Here is an 18,749-nt window from a genome sequence, read left to right on the forward strand (position 1 = left end):
CAAAGGAGAGAGGAAGGCCACTGACGACTGAGGCAAAGACTGGAATGATGGAGCAACAAGACAAGAAATGGTAAGACTTACCACGGACTACTAGAAGCTAGGAAGAGCCAAAGCATAATTTTCCTCAGAGCATTTATAGGGAGCATAACCCTATAAATATCTTGATTTTAGGCTTCTAGCTTTTAGAACTGTGATAACATAAATTTCTTTTATTCTAAGTGAAACAGGAAACAATTATCCAAAGAAATATGTGGTACCATTTCACAGCAGTCCTAGGAAACTAACACAGTAGTATTATTTATATTGTGGCACAAATACTCATCTATGGCGTTTGTCTTTACAAATTAGAGGGATTGAAATGTAGTAACACGGAAAATGGAAACAAAGAAGATGAATATATTTTCACTTTTTTTCTAAACAAGCAGTCTTTAATTTTTCGATTCATTTCAATCATTCATGGTTATTTAATACTTGATACCCTGGTTTATTAAAAGCCAAAGAGAAGAAGAGACAGAAAATGTGATATTTAAAGCAGATGGAAATTGTGTATAAGAAAACATGAAGAAGATATTGTCTGGTAAGGACCAAGATCTCAGGAAATGAGAAACAATCTATCTATTTCAAAGGACCTTATATTTTAACTGTAGGAGTATAAGTAATTGATATGAGAGGAAAATAAAAATTAAAATGTTTTCAAAGAAAAAAGAAAACATTTCATGCATCTTTGGTATTCCTCCTTTATAAGAAAGCTATGAGTTAATAGTACTGTTTTTCAACAAAGATGGATTTTCAAAGATAATGACACTTGTGTGTTGTGGTTCACCACACCCACAATGAAGGAGTATAAAAGTCCGGGTGCAGCTGGTGATATTCCTTCTAAGGAGAGTCACCTTCAATATCCAGCCAAATCCTCAAGCCCTGACACAATGAGCTACTACTACGGCAACTACTATGGTGGCCTTGGCTACAGCCTCGGTGGTTTCGGAGGCCTGGACTATGGCTACGGCTCCAGCTATGGCCTTGGAAGCTATGGAGGTTATGGCTGTGGCTACTTCCGTCCCTCTTTCTATGGAAGATACTTGTCCTCTGCATTTTACTGAAGTAACTGTCCTTCTATAGCAGTCTGTTTCCCTGATCCAGAATTAATCAACGAGACTTCTAATCTGCTATGCTACTGACATGAAGCATCTTTCTTTATCCCTTCTGTGATTCCTTTGGGGTATTTTCCGGTAAAATTTATGAACATTCAGAACCTTGTTTCATTATTTGTGTCAATGTAAATGCACTTTTTGTACATAAGCTTGGCCCGTTTGATTAATATACTGGGTTGGGACATTTTCTACATCCAGTTATTTACACTTCCTTGGTTGTCGTGCTTGTTTAGTTGCTAAGTTGTGTCTGACTCTTGTGACCTCATGGACACACCAGGCTCCTCTGTTCATGAGATTTCCCGGGCAACAAAGCTAAGTGGGTTGCCATTGCCTTTTGCAGGGGATCTTTCCACCCAGGGATTGAAAGCATGTCTCTTGCATCTCCTGCCTTGCAGATGAATTCTTTACCACCAAGCCACCAGGGAAGCTCCATTTAGTTCTTTAGAAATGATCTTATTAACTTTTAGCTATTAACTTCTATGTGAAAGTGAAAGTTGCTCAGTCACGTCTGGCTCTTTGCAACCCAATCACTTATACAGTCCATGGAATTCTCCAGGCCAGAATACTGGAGTGGGCAGCCTTTCCCTTCTCCAGGGGATCTTCCCAACCCAGGGATCGAACCCAGGTCTCCTGCATTGCAGGCAGATTCTTTACCAGCTGAGCCACCAGGGAAGCCCAGTAGCTTCTATACCTCATGTGATAAATTGTTCAGATATTATTCCCTTTTTGATTTGACATTCTACAGAAGCAAAGTATTTAGAAACAACCTAGTTCTTAAAAATAGCACTTTCCTTACAAAGTTATTAGTTTAATACACTAAATACTTTATCTTCAGTATACCAATAAAATAATATTTTTGAGCATTCAGTTCAGTTCAGTTCAGTTGCTCAGTCGTGTCCGACTCTTTGCGATCCCATGAATCACAGCACGCCAGGCCTCCCTGTCCATCACCAACTCCCGGAGTTCACTCAAACTCACCTCCATTGAGTCGGTAATGCCGTCCAGCCATCTCACTCTCTGTCGTCCCCTTCTCCTCCTGCCCCCAATCCCTCCCAGCATCAGAGTCTTTTCCAGTGAGTCAGCTCTTCGCATGAGGTGGCCAAAGTATTGGAGTTTCAGCGTTAGCATCAGTCCTTCCAATGAACACCTAGGACTGATCTCCTTTAGAATGGACTGGTTGGATCTCCTTGCAGTCCAAGGGACTCTCAAGAGTCTTCTCCAGTATCACAGTTCAAAAGCATCAATTCTTCGGCGATCAGCTTTCTTCACAGTCCAACACTCACATCCATACATGACCACAGGAAAAACCATAGCCTTGACTAGACGGACCTTGGTTGGCAAAGTAATGTCTCTGTTTTTTAATATGCTATCAAGGTTGGTCATAACTTTCCTTCCAAGGAGTAAGCGTCTTTTAATTTCATGGCTGCAATCAACATCCGCAGTGATCTTGGAATCCCAAAATATAAAGTCTGACACTGTTTCCACTGTTTCCCCATCTATTTCCCATGAAGTAATGGGGCCAGGTGCCATGATCTTTGTTTTCTGAACGTTGAGCTTTAAGCCAACTTTTTCACTCTCCTCTTTCACTTTCATCAAGAGGCTTTTGAGTTCCTCTTCACTTTCTGCCATAAGGGTGGTGTCATCTGCATATCTGAGGTTATTGATATTTCTCCCGGCAATCTTGATTCCAGATTGTGCTTCTTCCAGCCCAGCGTTCCTCGTCATGTACTCTGCATATTATTAACTCAAATAAGCAGGGTGACAATATACAACCTTGATGTACTCCTTTTCCTATTTGGAACCAGTCTGTTGTTCCATGTCCAGTTCTGTTTCTTCCTGACGTGCATACAGATTTCTCAAGAGGCAGGTCAGGTGGTCTAGTATTCCCATCTCTTTCAGAATTTTCCACAGTTTGTTGTGATCCACACAGTCAAAAGCTGCTACTTTTATGAGTTTTTTAAGGAAGAGTTACCCGTGCTTTTTGCTCAGACTTTGTTCAATATGTCTACCACCAGGTACCGCCTAGGAACACAATGACAGTGGTAAACATTGTTTAAGTCTTCTCCCCCTCTCATCCCTTGTACCCAAACATACACACACGGCCCACTCCAGAAGCTTCAACTGGACTATATATGCTGCTGCTGCTGCTGCTGCTGCTGCTGCTAATTTGCTTCAGCTGTGTCCAACTCTGTGCGACCCCATAGACAGCAGCCAACCAGGCTCCGCCGTCCCTGGGATTCTCCAGGCAAGAACACTGGAGTGGGTTGCCATTTCCTTCTCCACTACTATGTGTAAAATAAGTAGCTAGTGGGGAGTTGCTATGTAACACAGGGAGCTCAGGAAGTGTTCTGTGATGTCCTGGGAGGGATGTTCGTGAGGGAGGAGATATATGTGATCTTATGGCTGATTCATCTTGTGTGGCAGAAGCCAGTACAACATTGTAAAGAAAGCACCCTCCAATTGTAAATAAATAACAAATAAACAACAACAACCAAAAAACCAGAGTCTGGGGTTTTCTTTATGTTCAGACTTTATTTTAACACTTTAATATGTAACTAACTTCTCAAGTTTTACACTACATTTTTTATAAATTAAAAATAATTGAGGCTTGAATCAATGTTTCTATAATTTTTCTAACTCAGGTTTAGTAGTGGAATTTGCTCCTCATTTAAATCTTGAGCTGAATTTTACTGTAGCTGTTGTGTGTGTGTGTGGGGGAGGGGGGCTTCCTCCAAACCTAAGACTGAATTATTAATTTTTATCTTGAATTTTCATATTTAAGGTCTTGAGATCCCTACTCTTTAATTTTAAACATGGTATGATTCCTAATATAGCTCTCATTTAATTAGATAAGTTGCACACATTTTCTCAGATCTCCAGTGAGTCATATTAGTATACTTCAGTAACATGTGCATAAACTAATAGTTGTGCTGGCTTTTTATGATTTAGTGACTGGAGGAATGATTTGGAGGATGAGTTGCATTGATTCAAGCTAGAAGTAGGAATTTTCAGTTCTATCATTAGCTGTCACTTGCTGCTGCTGCTGCTGCTGCTGCTGCTAAGTCGCGTCAGTCATGTCTGACTCTGTGCGACCCCATAGACGGCAGCCCAACAGGCTCCTCCATCCCTGGGATTCTCCCGGCAAGAGTACTGGAGTGGGTTGCCATTTCCTTCTCCAATGCATGAAAGTGAAAAGTGAAAGTGAAATCGCTCAGTCGTGTCCGACTCTTAGCGACCCCATGGACTGTAGCCCACCAGGCTCCTCTGTCCATGGGATTCTCCAGGCAAGAGTACTGGAGTGGGTTGCCATTTCCTTCTCCAATGCATGAAAGTGAAAAGTGAAACTGAAATCGCTCAGTCGTAGCGACCCCATGGACTGTAGCCTACCAGGCTCCTCTGTCCATGGGATTCTCCAGGCAAGAGTACTGGAGTGGGTTGCCAAGCTGTCACTTACACAGCATTAAATTCAACCTAATAGGAAGTTTTAATTAATGGGGCTTAAATTCCAGGAAATAAATAATAATTTAAAAATCACACACCCAATATTTTGTTTGAAAGACAGCATCTTTGTATCTACCAGGCATATGTTGAAATATTTATGGACCCCCAAAGCAAGGCAACTCAAAATGATGCATCAGTGAAAGAAGCATGTGAGACTCAGTTTGAAATACAATTGACCTTGACTTGATAATTCTTTAAAGTAAATGAATGATTGGTGGGAATTGTCTATATTGTGTTACTATACTTCTGTATTTAAATTTTTGTCCATCACCATAATTTCAGAAGGCTTAATGCCAAAGAATTGATGTTTTCAAATTGTGGTGAGGGAGAGGACTCTCGAGAGTCCCTTAGATAGCGAGGAGATTAAATCAGTCAATCCTAAAGGAAATTGATCCTGAATATTCATTGGAAGGACTGATGCTGAAGTTTCAGTACTTTGGCCACCTGATGCGAAGAACCAATTCATTGGAAATGACCCTGATACTCAGAAAGATTGAGGGCAGGAGGAGAAAAGGGTGACAGAGGATGAAATGGTTAGATAGCATCACTGACTCAGTGGATGTGAATCTGAGCAAATTCTGGGGTACAGGGAAAGTCGGAGAAGCCTGACGTGCTGTAGTCCATGGGGTCACAAAGAATCAGACACAGCTTAGCAACGGAACAATAATAACAAACAACTTCAGAAACAAATTTTAGGAGAAGACTAAATGGTATTTAAATAAATTAGAGAAAAGTAGAGTTGAAGAAGAAAACAGCATGTGTAGTCATGGAGAAAGAGAAGAAAAGTATTTCCCACAGGATAAAGAAGGAATTGGAGCTTTAGGGTCTTTGCTGGATTATTAAAGTGAGTAACATACATGAGCATCTTTAAATAATTAAAATAATTTTATTTCATATTGCCACAAATTTAAAAAATTACTGACAGAAAAAAATGTTTAAAAGAAAGCATTTGGAATCCAGGTAAAGCATTGTGATCTTGGCACAATTTCAAAGAAGTCCCAGCTCAAACACTGTCCCATATATAGGTTTTGGCATAGAAAGGAAAGAAGTTTGAGGAACTATATTTCAAGATGTCGTGCAAACATCATATGAAGGATGATAAAAAAAAAGAGGACTGCAAGTTGAGTTCAAGTTTCCAGGAGTGGAGACCTGAATACAGTTGCTGCTCATCATCTTATGAACAGAGAAGTAGATACACATATGAATAAAAGAAAAGAAGCTTTGATCTCAGAATATTTGCATCTACACTGCCTCTTCGCTTGCCAAATGAAAATACCTTGCTGACATAATGGAATGATTGATGTTTCCATCTAATTATACTTTTGTATAATTTTACTTATAAATTATTTGTAATTTCAAAGAAACACCTCAAATATACTTTGCTCACAGCTGATAATTATCTCTCAAATTCAGAGTAAAGGAGTCAAAATGACTTTCTAAATTTGGTTTTAGCACCAAAATATTTATTTTTTCAGAGTTTTCCTTTTATTATTACCATTAAGTTACCTTGCTGTGTTCTCATTCTTGGATAGTATTTACAAAATATATTTCCCCTCCAATTGGTTGTTGAGTGACTAAAATTCCAAGGAAATGGATTTCATCCTAATTATTTAAACCATTTATTTTAGATAAAGATATTGAGAAATCTTAGAACCTGATACAAAAATTAAGCTAGAATTATTTGTTTCATTTTTGATAAGGTTAACTTAGAGCGGGCAGCACATTATATTTAAATAAGAAATGATAATAATTGTGGCTTGTAAGTTTCATATTTGTCTCTGAAGTGAAGTTGCTCAGTTGTGTCCACCTCTTTGCAACCCCATGGACTGTAGCCCACCAGGCTTCTCTGTCCATGGGCAAGAGTACTGAAGTGGGTTGCCATTTCCTTTTCCAGGGGATATTCCAGACCCAGGGATCAAACCTGGGTCTCCTGCACAGAGACAGACACTTTACTGTCTGAGCCACCAAGGAAGTCATTTGTCTCTAAACATCTGCTTTAGTATGACTGGTTTTAAGAATATATCTTATGCTCATCCTTTCTAGTCCCTTCTGCTTGTTTTATACTATGATAGGATATTGTGAGAGCTTCTCAAGTAGTCCTTTTGCTTTCAAGAATTCATCATACAATCTACATTTCAGAGAAATTATATATTCCTAAAACATCACTTCTCTGAACCCATAGCCCTAAACAAAACTATAGAATATAATGTATGGTTTTCCCTGCAGGTAACTTAATATGCTTCCCAACCATCAATTATTTTTTATTTAGACTCTGCTCTCCAACCACAATGTTTTGCTCACTGAGGATACACTTTGCCTTTGCTTACCATTGTATCTGATCATAAACTAAGACCATTTTCCTTGTTGGAACCTCCTCTCTCTTCTCACTGTGTAGAATTCTTGCGTACATCCTCTGAGATGTAACTCATTTTACATTTCTACAAAATTCTTACTTGCACGACACTGCAGCCACTTTAATAGTTAATTCCTTTAAATACCCTTGAAATCAGTGGAACTACCCATCATTTTATTCCTCCGTATACCTCTTTATGGTATTTATAAGGAAAAACACACATATGTCTTCATTCACTTCACCAAAGAACACATAGAGATATGTGTAACCTGGTTTTTCCCAGGTGGTACTACCTGTCAATGCAGGAAACACAAGGATGCAGGTTAGATCCATTTGTCGGGAAGATCCCATGGAGGAGGGATTGGCAATCCACTCCGTATCCTTGCCAGGAAAACTCCATGGAGAGAGAAGCCTGACATACTACAGTCCATGGGGTCACAAAGAGCTGGACACGACTGTGGGACTGAACACACATACATACAACATAAAGAGACAAGCACATACATGATTGCAAGTACAATTAAGCTGTGAGATTTAAAGTTCATCGAGCTGTCATTTATAAATTTAATTTAACATCTATCATCTCCCTGTCCAAAGGCTTATTATTGTTTTTGTCTCATTTTTGTCATTGTTTAGTCATTTGTTTAGCCACTAAGTCATGTCTGACTCTTTGGGACCCCATGGACTGTAGCTCCCCAGGTTCCTCTATCAATAGAATTTTCCAGGCAAGAATACTGGAATGGGTTGCCAGTTCCTTCTCCAGGGGATCTTCCTGATTCAGAGACTGAACCTGTATCTGTTGCACTGCAGATGGATTCTTTACCACTAAGCCACCTGGGAAGCCCTTCTTTCTCAAAATAAAATCAAATATGAATCTATTTTGAATATATTTAATTGTGATTCTTTTTCAATTTGAAATGTAAAGTATGCCTTCATATAAATATTTCTCTATTTATGGAAAGTTCATACAATATGAATTGGCATTTTAGGAAAAAAATTAAAAAGTCAACAAACACATGAAAAAATGGACAATATCCCTCATAATCAGAGAAATGCAAATCAAAACCACAATGAGATACCATTTCACACCAGTCAGAATGGCTGCTATCCAAAAGCCTACATGCAATAAATGCTGGAGGGGGTGTGGAGAAAAGGGAACCCTCTTACGCTGTTGGTGGGAATGCAAACTAGTACAGCCACTATGGAGAACAGTGTGGAGATTCCTCAAAAAACTGGAAATAGAACTGCCATATGATCCAGCAATCTCACTCCTGGGCATATGCACAGAGGAAACCAGAACTGAAAGAGACACATGTACTCCAATGTTCATTGCAGTACTGTTTATAATAGCCAGGACATGGAAGCAACCTACATGTCCATCTGCAGACGAATGGATAAGAAAGCTTTGGTACATATACACAATGGAGTATTCAGTTCAGTTCAGTTCAGTCGCTCACAGCACGCCAGGCCTCCCTGTCCAACACCAACTCCCGGAGTTCACTCAAACTCATGTCCACAGAGTCGGTGATGCCATCCAGCCATCTCATTCTCTGTCGTCCCCTTCTCCTCCCACCCTCAACCATTCCCAGCATCAGAGTCTTTTCCACTGAGTCAACTCGTCTCATGAGGTGGCCAAAGTATTGCAGTTTCAGCTTTAACATCAGTCCTTGCAATGAACACCCAGGATTGATCTCCTTCAGAATGGACTGGTTGGATCTCCTTGCAGTACAACGGACTCTCAAGAGTCTTCTCCAACATCACAGTTCAAAAGCATCAATTCTTCGGCGATCAGCCTTCTTCACAGTCCAACTCTCACATCCATACATGACCACGGGAAAAACCATAGCCTTAACTAGACGGACCTTTGTTGGCAAAGTAATGTCTCTGCTTTTTAATATACTATCAAGGTTGGTCATAACTTTCCTTCCAAGGAGTAAGCGTCTTTTAATTTCATGGCTGCAATAGGCATCTGCAGTGATTTTGGAGCCCCAAAATATAAAGTCTGACATTGTTTCCACTGTTTTTCCATCTATTTCCCATGAAGTGATGGGACCAGATGCCACGATCTTTGTTTTCTGAATGTTGAGCTTCAAGCCAACCTTTTCACTCTCCTCTTTCACTTTCATCAAGAGGCTTTTGAGTTCCTCTTCACTTTCAGCCATACAGGTGGTGTCTTATGCATATCTGAGGTTATTGATATTTCTCCCGGCAATCTTGATTCCAGCTTGTGCTTCTTCCAGCCCAGCGTTCCTCATGATGTACTCTGCATATAAGTTAAATAAGCAAGGTGACAATATACAGCCTTGACGTACTCCTTTTCCTATTTGGAACCAGTCTGTTGTTCCATGTACAGTTCTGACTGTTGCTTCCTTACCTGCATACAGGTTTCTCAAGAGGCAGGTCAGGTGTATTACTCAGCCATTAAAAAGAATACATTTGAATCAGTTCTAATGAGGTGAATGAAACTGGAGCCTATTATACAGAGTGAATTAAGCCAGAAAGAAAACACCAATACAGTATACTATTGCATATATATGGAATTTAGAAAGATGGTAATGATAACCCTGTATACTAAACAGCAAAATAGACACAGGTGTATAGAACAGTCTTTTGGACTCTGTGGGAGAGGGTGAGGGTGCGATGTTTTGGGAGAATGGAATTGAAACATGTATATTATCATATGTGAATCAAATCACCAGTCCAGGTTCGATGCATGATATAGGATGCTCAGGGCTGGTGCACGGGGATGACCCAGAGGGAGGATAGGGGAGGAGGGAGGTAGGGGGGTTCAAGAAGGGGAACACATGTACACCCGGGGTGGATTCATGTCAATGTATGGCAAAACCAACCAATATAATATTGTAAAGTAATTAGCCTCCAATAAAAAAAAATTAAATTAAAAAAATCAACAAATATGTACTTTTTTCCTTTTATGAGGTATTGCATGAGGTGTCATGTCATACCCGTGAAGTGCTTATAAAGCAATTCCAGTAGCAAGTTGAAAAATGGAAATTTATAAGAGACAGTGTCAAGGTAAAAGAATAGATTTGTGTTTGTAGGTGTTTGTCAACTAGAAGTGTTGAAGGAAGCTATGAGGAAAAGGAATTACTTCAGAATGAGAAAGGATATCTGATAAAAAGCTTAGCGTGGGTGGATATATGTATACACGTGGCTTGTTCACTTTGCTGAACTGCAGAAACTAACACAACATTGTAAAGCAACTGTAATAAAAAAAAAAAAAAGAAAGAAAGAAAAACAAGTTTAAAGTGAGAAAGGCAATTGAAGTTTCAAGAGACAATCTGAGAGGGCTCATCTAGGCAGATTGGAGGTTTATTGTCAGTTGTAGTGGCAAGAAACTTGAGAAAGTGTCTTAAATTGTTTTATAACAGGATTTGAAAACTATCTTTTTAGGTATGAAAGTGCTAAACTTGCGCTAATGGTAAAGAACGCATCAGCCAACGCTGGAGATATAAGAGATGTGGGTTCCGTCCTTGGGTTGGGAAAATCCTCTGGAGGAGGACATGGCAACCCACACCAGTATTCTTGACTGGAAAGCCTCATGGATGGAGGAGCCTAGCAGACTACAGCCCATAGGGTCGCAAATTTGGACATGACTGAAGCAACTTAGCATACCACAAAGGGTTATCATGCAAGTATGCAACAAAAAAGGAAAGTCACATACTTGTGCACACCTCCTTTCTAAAAATAGGTGTTCTTAATCATTTATGAATTATTTAATATTTTTACCCATTTTTTTTCATCATAAATAGTAAAGAAAATGATTATTGAAGAGAACATGTCTGAAGCAAAATGGAGATACCATTGACCAAGATCAAAAGTTGTCTAAAATCAGGGACCCTGATAATTATGATGTAAAGTATAGAAATACGTAAAAACATAAGCTTTGAAAACATGAAAATAATGATTAACCCACAGCTTGTTTCTGAATAATGAGCATTCAATTCAAAGGAAAAACATATTTGTGCATCTCTGGAATTAGCCTTCATAAAGAAAGGTATGGCTTAATAGTTTTGTTTTTCACTGAACATGGGTTTTCAAAGAGAATAACACTTGTGTGTTGTGGTTCACCACGCCCACATGGAGGGAGTATAAAAGTCCGGGTGCAGCTGGTGATATTCATTCTCAGGAGAGTCACCTTCGACATCCAGCCAAATCCTCAAACCCTGACACAATGAGCTGCTACTACGGCAACTACTACGGTGGCCTTGGCTATGGCCTTGGTGGCTTCAGAGGCCTGGGTTATGGCTATGGCTCTAGCTATGGCCTTGGAGGCTATGGAGGTTATGGCTGTGGCCACTTCTATCCCTATTTCTATGGAAGATATTTGTCCTCTGGATTTTTCTAAAAATATTTTCCAGTTACTCATCCACTATACTTTTAAAATAGATTAGTTCTACTATTTGCTTCAAAATGAGCACTGAAATTTTTGAGAAGCCATTGAAGAAGTTATTGCAACGCAGACTGACACCTTGAGTCAATGGAGATGTATGAATCTGGACCAGAGTTTGATCACTCAAGTCAGACATTCTCATTCTGGGAACATTCCTGACATGTAGTTTCTTTCCTAACTTATCCTGTAATAATTTTTGCATAGTTTCTAATAAACATTCTTCCTAAGCATAAAAACTTGGGTGTATTTCTTTTCATTCATTTTGACATAATTGAGTTTCAAGTGTTGTAATATCTTAGTAATGTTTTTATATCAATTTTTTTTCCAAATGGAATTATTTCCTTCCTACTATGTTCCTTAATTCATTATACTCACTGATGCTTTCACATTATAATTCCTCCACAGGATTATAAAGGCTCCTGAGATACAGGTTTTGCTTCGTTCATGTTTCCATTTGATTGGAAATCCCACAGAGCCAAATTGTTTTAGACATTGTAAATTCCAACGGATATACTTTTTCTCTATGAAATTCAAACAAAGTAAAAGTGAAAGTGACGTCGCCCAATCATGTTCGACACTTTGAGACCCCATGGACTGTAGCCTACCAGGCTTCTCCATCCATGAGATTTTTCCCAGCAAGAGTACCGGAGTGAGCTGCCATTTCCTTCTCCAGGGGATCTTCCCAACCCAGGGATCGAACCTGGGTCTCCTGCACTGCAGACAGACCCTTTCCATCTGAGCCACCAGGAAATTCAAAGAACCATGTTTTATTTTCAATATCATTATACACATTACTAAGAATCTTCAGTGCTGTAAGGTGTGGGATCCCCTTTTTGGTGACATCAGATATTGCTGAATTACTAAACAGTGAGAAAAACAGGCACATAGAAACAATTGTTGTGTCTTCAGGGTACTTTGATGTAGTGTGCTTTCTTAGAGGTCAAAGGCATTATGGTATATTGAATAACACACACCACCTCTGTTACGTTGGAATAATTCTTAAGATTTTTCAGATGTTCAGTTAATGCTGTGTGTGCTGTGTGCTTAGTCACTCATCCGTGTCCGACTTTATGCGACCCCATGGATGGTAGCCCACCAGGCTCCTTTGTCCATGAGGATTCTCTAGGCAAGAATACTGGAGTGGGTTGCCATGCCTTCCTCCAGAGGATCTTTGCAACTCAGGGATAGAACCCAGGTCTCTGGCATTGCAGGTGGATTCTTTACTATCTGAACCACAAGGGAAGCCAATGAATACTGGACTGGGTAGCCTATTCATTCTTTGGGGGATCTTCCTGACCCAGGAATCAAACCAGGGTCTCCTGCACTGCAGGAGGATTCTCTCCCAGCTGAGTTACCAGGGAAGCCCACTCAATTCTTTCTCCTTTTATAAAATTTGCCAGGAATTCCTTCCTAGCTCTTGTTCTGTCTTTTGCCTTCGATCATGAGAGGGGCTGTGAACCTCTGCTGTGTGTTTGACTCCTTCAGTTCTCTTCTGACCCTTTGTTCTCAGTCAGTGTTGCTCCTGACCCACCGTTCACTCAATTTGTGAGCCTCTTTTGTTTCCATATATTACAATCTATTCTCAAGAGTAATTCAACAATGATTTTAAGAAAGAAATTTAGTGTGTCAGTAACGACTCTTTTTGATAACTTAGAGAAGTCATGCATGATCACAGGAATGATACTCACCAATTCCATAGAGAATTGAAGTTTTTCAACCAATTCAGTAGCAAGCATTTATGTAGCATTGCAGTAGAATCTAAAACGTGACCCTGCCAATGAAAGCTTGTTTCACCAGTAAGAAGAAAGATAAAAATGCAGCTATAATTGCTTCCATTATTTTAATATATCCTTATGTTCTGTATGTTTCCATGTTATACACAGACACACACACACAAATACACCTTCGAGATGATATCTGGATTTTTTTCAAAATTATAAAAACAAGGCATTAGTATATGTATAAAAAAAGATAATTGGCAATGAATTGATTACAGTTATTGATGGATGACATTTGTCTATAAGTTCATTATATTATCCATGTCTGCACTTTTCCATGCAAAAGTATAGAAACATATTGCCACAATTAAAAGTTCTATCATGGAAAAAGCAATACATGACTTAAAGAATCTGGATACATAGATCACATCAAACTAAATAATCAGAGGAGAAAACAGTTTACCTGACAAAAAGGTTAAGACTATCTCATGCTAGTTGATTAAAAGCATAATAAATGCCACAGTAGGCTATGCATTCTGAACATGTAAATGAATACATTAAATTAAAATTTTCTTAAGTTTAAAACTAAAGAAAAACCAAAGCTCAATAGTTGATATTGGATAATTACATGGAACGTAGCATATGGAAATTTTCAACTTGATAAGTAAGTGTTCCCTAATAAGGTATATTTGAAGATTTCTAGGAATGCAGTTTTGTGATTGAAATACAAAGAAATGGGTTTTAAAGTTAAAAGCATATTTTTTTTTCATTCAATAAAGATTTATTAAAATAGAGTGTAAGGTATTACACTGGATACTAAAGATTGCACATCCTAACTGTTCCATCGTTTATTAAAAAAAAAAATTGTTGCCCATTCTGTCCTAGAAAACAAAGATCAGTCACTTATCTTCCTAGGGCCTCACTCTCATCAGCAAAGTGGGAACAATACAGAGACCTGGGTATACCTGGGAAGGCTGGGCAAAGCAGGCAAAATGATACACCTGAGAGAGTCCTAGCCTATCAGGGACTCAACAAACATAATAATTTGACCCAGATGACATGAGAAATGACTTGCATTCATTTGCCTTTCCACACTGAAGGTAAAGAACTACTTCCTGCTGCTGCTGCTAAGTCACTTCAGTCGTGTCCGACTCTGTGTGACCCCATAGAAGGGGTCAAGAAGGTAAAAGACTTGTATACTCAAATTTACAAAACATGGATGAAAAAAATTAAAGGAGACACAAACAAATGTGTTGATAAGTTGCATTAATGGATTGGAAAAATGTAATATTTTAACATATCCATACTACCCAAAGTAATCTACAGATTAAATGAAATCCTTATCAAAAATCAATGTCGTTTTTCCAGAAAAAAACACACTTTTATGATTCATATGGAAATATAAGAGACCACAAATATACAAATTTTTCTGGTCTTTACAAGCAATTCATCTTGACATCAAATAATTATTCCTAAAAAGTCATTTTGTTGTAGTAGTACCTTACATAAAACCTTAGAATATTTGACTATTCATAAGCAACAGGGGATATGCAAAGATCCTTACGGATCTGACAACAGCATGCTTCTTGATCTTCAGTTACTCTGTGGAAATTTTCTGTCTTGCCTACATGCAATTCTTGCTTAGTCTTTCAGTACTGGTTAAACCTTTGCCTCTTGAGGACATCCCCTCTTCCCTTCCCTATTAAATTCTTATAAATTTTTTGTGATGCAGCCTGAATTAAACCTTTTCCAAAGCTTCTTTTATAGCACAATCCAGCCCATTATAGATTTTTCTTTCTCTGAAAAAAACTTCTCAAGTAAATTTAACGTCCTCTAATTTTGTGCTTCTGTATGTTTAGGTTTGTACCTGCATTCAACACATACACGTGTAGAAACACACACACATGCATGCATGCTTACACCTCTTGGGACTCTAATGCAAGGAAGGGTAAGCCTTCTAGGACCATGAAGCCATCATTTATTTATTTATTTTTTTAATTAATTATTTTAATTGAAGGCTAATTATTTTACAATATTGTAGTGATTTTTGCCATACATCAACATGAATCAGCCACGGGCACACAAGTGTTCCCCATCCAGAACTCCCTTCCCACCTCCCTCCCCATCCCATCATCATACTTATCCAGGCTTCAATCTACATCTAAGGCACCACTCTTATACTGGACCCCATACTCCATCCTTAGTCAGTAACTCACCTCATGATATTTCCCTCTATCCCCTCCCTTTTAGATCATTCCTATGAATATCCACCTGCTGTAAAATCTCCCATTCAAAAAGGAACTCGTGTCCCAACTGCTACAAGCTTTATAAAACAGCAATAAAACCTCTCTCAACCTGTCACTCCTTATTCTATCTATCCTACTTCATTTTTTTCCACAGTGCTTATTATACTATGGAGAAAGAAATTATATATTTATTTGTTTGTCACCTGTGTATCCTCACTAGAATGTAAATTTCCCAGTGAGAGACAATTTTGTTCTTTTTTTTTTTTTTTTTTAGCCATTTAATTAGGGTCATTTATGCAATCACTCTGCAGTGGTTCACAAACATCCTTATATTCCTAGGATTAATGTATCCTTTTTTTTTTTTAACATCATTGATTTTGATTTAAAGATATTTCACTTGGGATTGTTCATCTGATCTTCATAAGTAAGGCTGACCTGTAGTTTCCTTTCTTTTGCTACCTCTGTGGATTTTTATTTTTATTTTTTTATTTTATTTATTTATTTTTTTTCCAATTTTATTTATTTTTTTCAAGTTGAACAGACTAAATTTCTTTAAACAAACTTACTTATACTCCAGAGTCCTTTAAAAACTTAATAGCATTTATACATTGAAGGTATTTGATTTTCTTGTAACTAGCACTTCAAATGCAACAAGCATTTGAAGCAACAAGCATTTGACCCAACAAGTAAAACTTTCTACAGTTCATAACTTTTATAAATAAAATAAATTAAATGTACAGTGAATAAGTTCTCTGAAATATTTCAATATTTCTCCAGGTTTAGTAACATCGTAAAATACATTTCAACTAAAATTCACAAATCTAAAAACCTGTTAGGCATTTTTAGGCGTTTTAAGTTGGAAATGAAGACCAATGTTACATCGTAATATGCCAATTACAAATAGTACTTCAAATAGCAAATACTACAGTTTGTCCCAAACTTTAAAAACTATTCATGAACTCAACACTGAACTATTGATGGCTATGAGAATTGTTTCCTAGCCTTTTTGAAAATTTCAACCCATTTACGTTTAAGGTAAGTATTGATAAGTACGATCCCGTAGCCATTTTCTTTATTGCTTTGGGTTCAAGTTTATACACTCTTTCTGTGTTTCCTGTCTATAGAAGATCCTTTAGCATTTGTTGGAGAGCTGGTTTGGTGATGCTGAATTCCCTCAGCTTTTGCTTGTCTGTAAAGCTTTTGATTTCTCCTTCATATTTGAATGAGATCCTTGCTGGGTATAGTAATCTGGGCTGTAGAGTATTTTCTTTCATCACTTTAAGTATGTCTTGCCACTCCCTTCTGGCCTGAAGAGTTTCTGTTGAAAGATCAGCTGTTATCCTTATGGGAATCCCCTTATGTGTTATTTGCTGCTTTTCCCTTGCTGCTTTTAATATTTTTTCTTTGTGTTTGATCTTTGTTAATTTGATTAATATGTGTCTTGGAGTATTTTGCCTTGGGTTTATCCTGTTGGGGACTCTCTGGGTTTCTTGGACTTGGGTGATTATTTCTTTCCCCATTTTAGGGAAGTTTTCAACTATTATCTCCTCAAGTATTCTCTCATGGTCTTTCTTTTTGTCTTCTTCTTCTGGGACTCCTATGATTCGAATGTTGGCGCGTTTAACATTGTCCCAGAGGTTTCTAATATTGTCCTCATTTCTTTTAATTCGTTTTTCTTTTTTCCTCTCTGTTTCATTTATTTCTACAATTCTATCTTCTAGTTCGCTTATCCTGTCTTGTGCCTCTGTTATTCTACTGTTTGTTCCCTCCAGAGTGTTTCTGATCTCATCTATTGCATTATTCATTGTATATTGACTCTTTTTTATTTCTTCTAAGTCCTTATTAAATCTTTCTTCCATCTTCTCAATCCTTTTCTCCAGGTTATTTATCTGTAACTCCATTTTGCTTTCAAGATTTTGAATCATTTTCACCATCAAAATTTGAAATTCTTTATCAGGTAAATTCCCTATATCTTCTTCTTTTGTTTGTGTTGGTGGGCAATTATCTTGTTCCTTTACTTGCTGGGTATTTCTCTGCCTCTTCATCTTGCTTATATTGTTTTGCTTGGGGTGGCCTTTCCCTCTTCTTGCAGTTTGTGGAGTTCTCTTTATTACGTAGTTTCTTCGCTGTGTGTGGGGTTGGACGGGTGACTTGTCCGGGTTCCCTGGTTAGGGAAGCATGTGTCGGTGTTCTGGTGGGTGGAGCTGGATTTCTTCTCTCTCTTTTAGAAGACAATGGGCTGCTTTTCTGGGAGCCTGATGTCCTCTGCCAGTATTCAGAAGTTGTTTTGTGGACTTTACTCCGCGTTCAAATGTTCTTTTGATGAATTTGTGGGGGAGAAAGTGGTCTTGCCATCTTATCCCTCTGCCATCTTGTTCCTTCCTCCCCAGAACACTGGATTCTTATATTCCACTTGGTCGTGGAGTATCTCTTCCCAGCTGCTCCAGCAAGGCGCAGCCGCTGTACCTTACCTTGGACGAGGGGTATCTCCTCAAGGCCGCGCCTCCTGCTTTGAATGTAGATCAGCGCCTCTCGGCCCTCCGGTGCCCAAGCAGCCACCGCCCTAACCCTGGGCGCGGGGTAGCTCATCTCAGCCACGATTCTGCACGTGGTCGGTTGCGCCGGAGCCGGGTGTCTCCCGCGTCTGCGCCTGCGCCGCCGGAGCCGGGCGTCTCCCGCGTCTGTGCCTGCCTCCATCATTTATTTTTTTCTCACTTATCATCCTATTGTCTAAAAGTATAGTAAATTACCTTTTATATGATAGGGAATCAGTGATACAAAAAGAGTAATTCAATAGATGACTGTGGTCTGGAATATTGAAAGACTATAAGGAGAATGTATTCCATTGGAGTAGGAAGTATAGGAATGATTAGCTGAAAGGTGTAAGAACAAGCTTTGAATACAGATACAAATTGCAGCTTTAGAAACAATTGGATAATTCTATACATGATGGGTAGCAGTGAAAAGAAAGTTGGACTTGAATATAATCGAATAGAATTTGACCAACAAAATATGCTGGAAGTTAGAATATTGTTTCACAGAAAAAGGAAACAGAAGGATGGACAAATATTCATTGTTTTCTCTGAATAAACTATCTCTCCTGTTTAAAAATTATATAATTATGCATGATAATTTTATAATTTGCATGCTAGTTTATTGAATTTAAAAAAGAAAGGAAACATGATATTTGGCACATATTGAAACTCTATTTTAGACAGAGTGAAGGAAATATCATATGAAAAATTCAAATTATCTGACAATGACATGAATGAGCTGCCTGATGCAAGGGATTTCAGGATGACATTTTAAACACAGAAATAGGTGTAGTCATTAGCTTTTTAATGTAAAACCTGCTTTTCTGTATAAAGA

The 18,749-nt window shown here is 38.4% G+C and overlaps 1 protein-coding gene across 1 annotated transcript; it reads left to right on the forward strand.

The window, feature by feature from the left end:
- The first annotated feature begins 926 nt into the window (after positions 1-926).
- Positions 927-1,100, forward strand: LOC148778693 (keratin-associated protein 19-9b-like). Its single transcript, XM_088836025.1, has one exon. The coding sequence runs from the start codon at positions 927-929 to the stop codon at positions 1,098-1,100; it is 174 nt and encodes a 57-aa protein (XP_088692151.1).
- The last annotated feature ends 17,649 nt before the right edge of the window (positions 1,101-18,749 follow it).

Source organism: Moschus berezovskii, chromosome 1 (genome assembly GCF_049115385.1).
Source record: "Moschus berezovskii isolate FMDL1 chromosome 1, NW_MosBer_1.0, whole genome shotgun sequence".
Lineage (NCBI taxonomy): Eukaryota > Metazoa > Chordata > Mammalia > Artiodactyla > Moschidae > Moschus > Moschus berezovskii.

What these genes read in the sequence shown, in the direction of transcription:
- LOC148778693 (XM_088836025.1), top strand. Translation starts at nt 927, where the DNA reads ATGAGCTACTACTACGGCAACTACTATGGTGGCCTTGGCTACAGCCTC.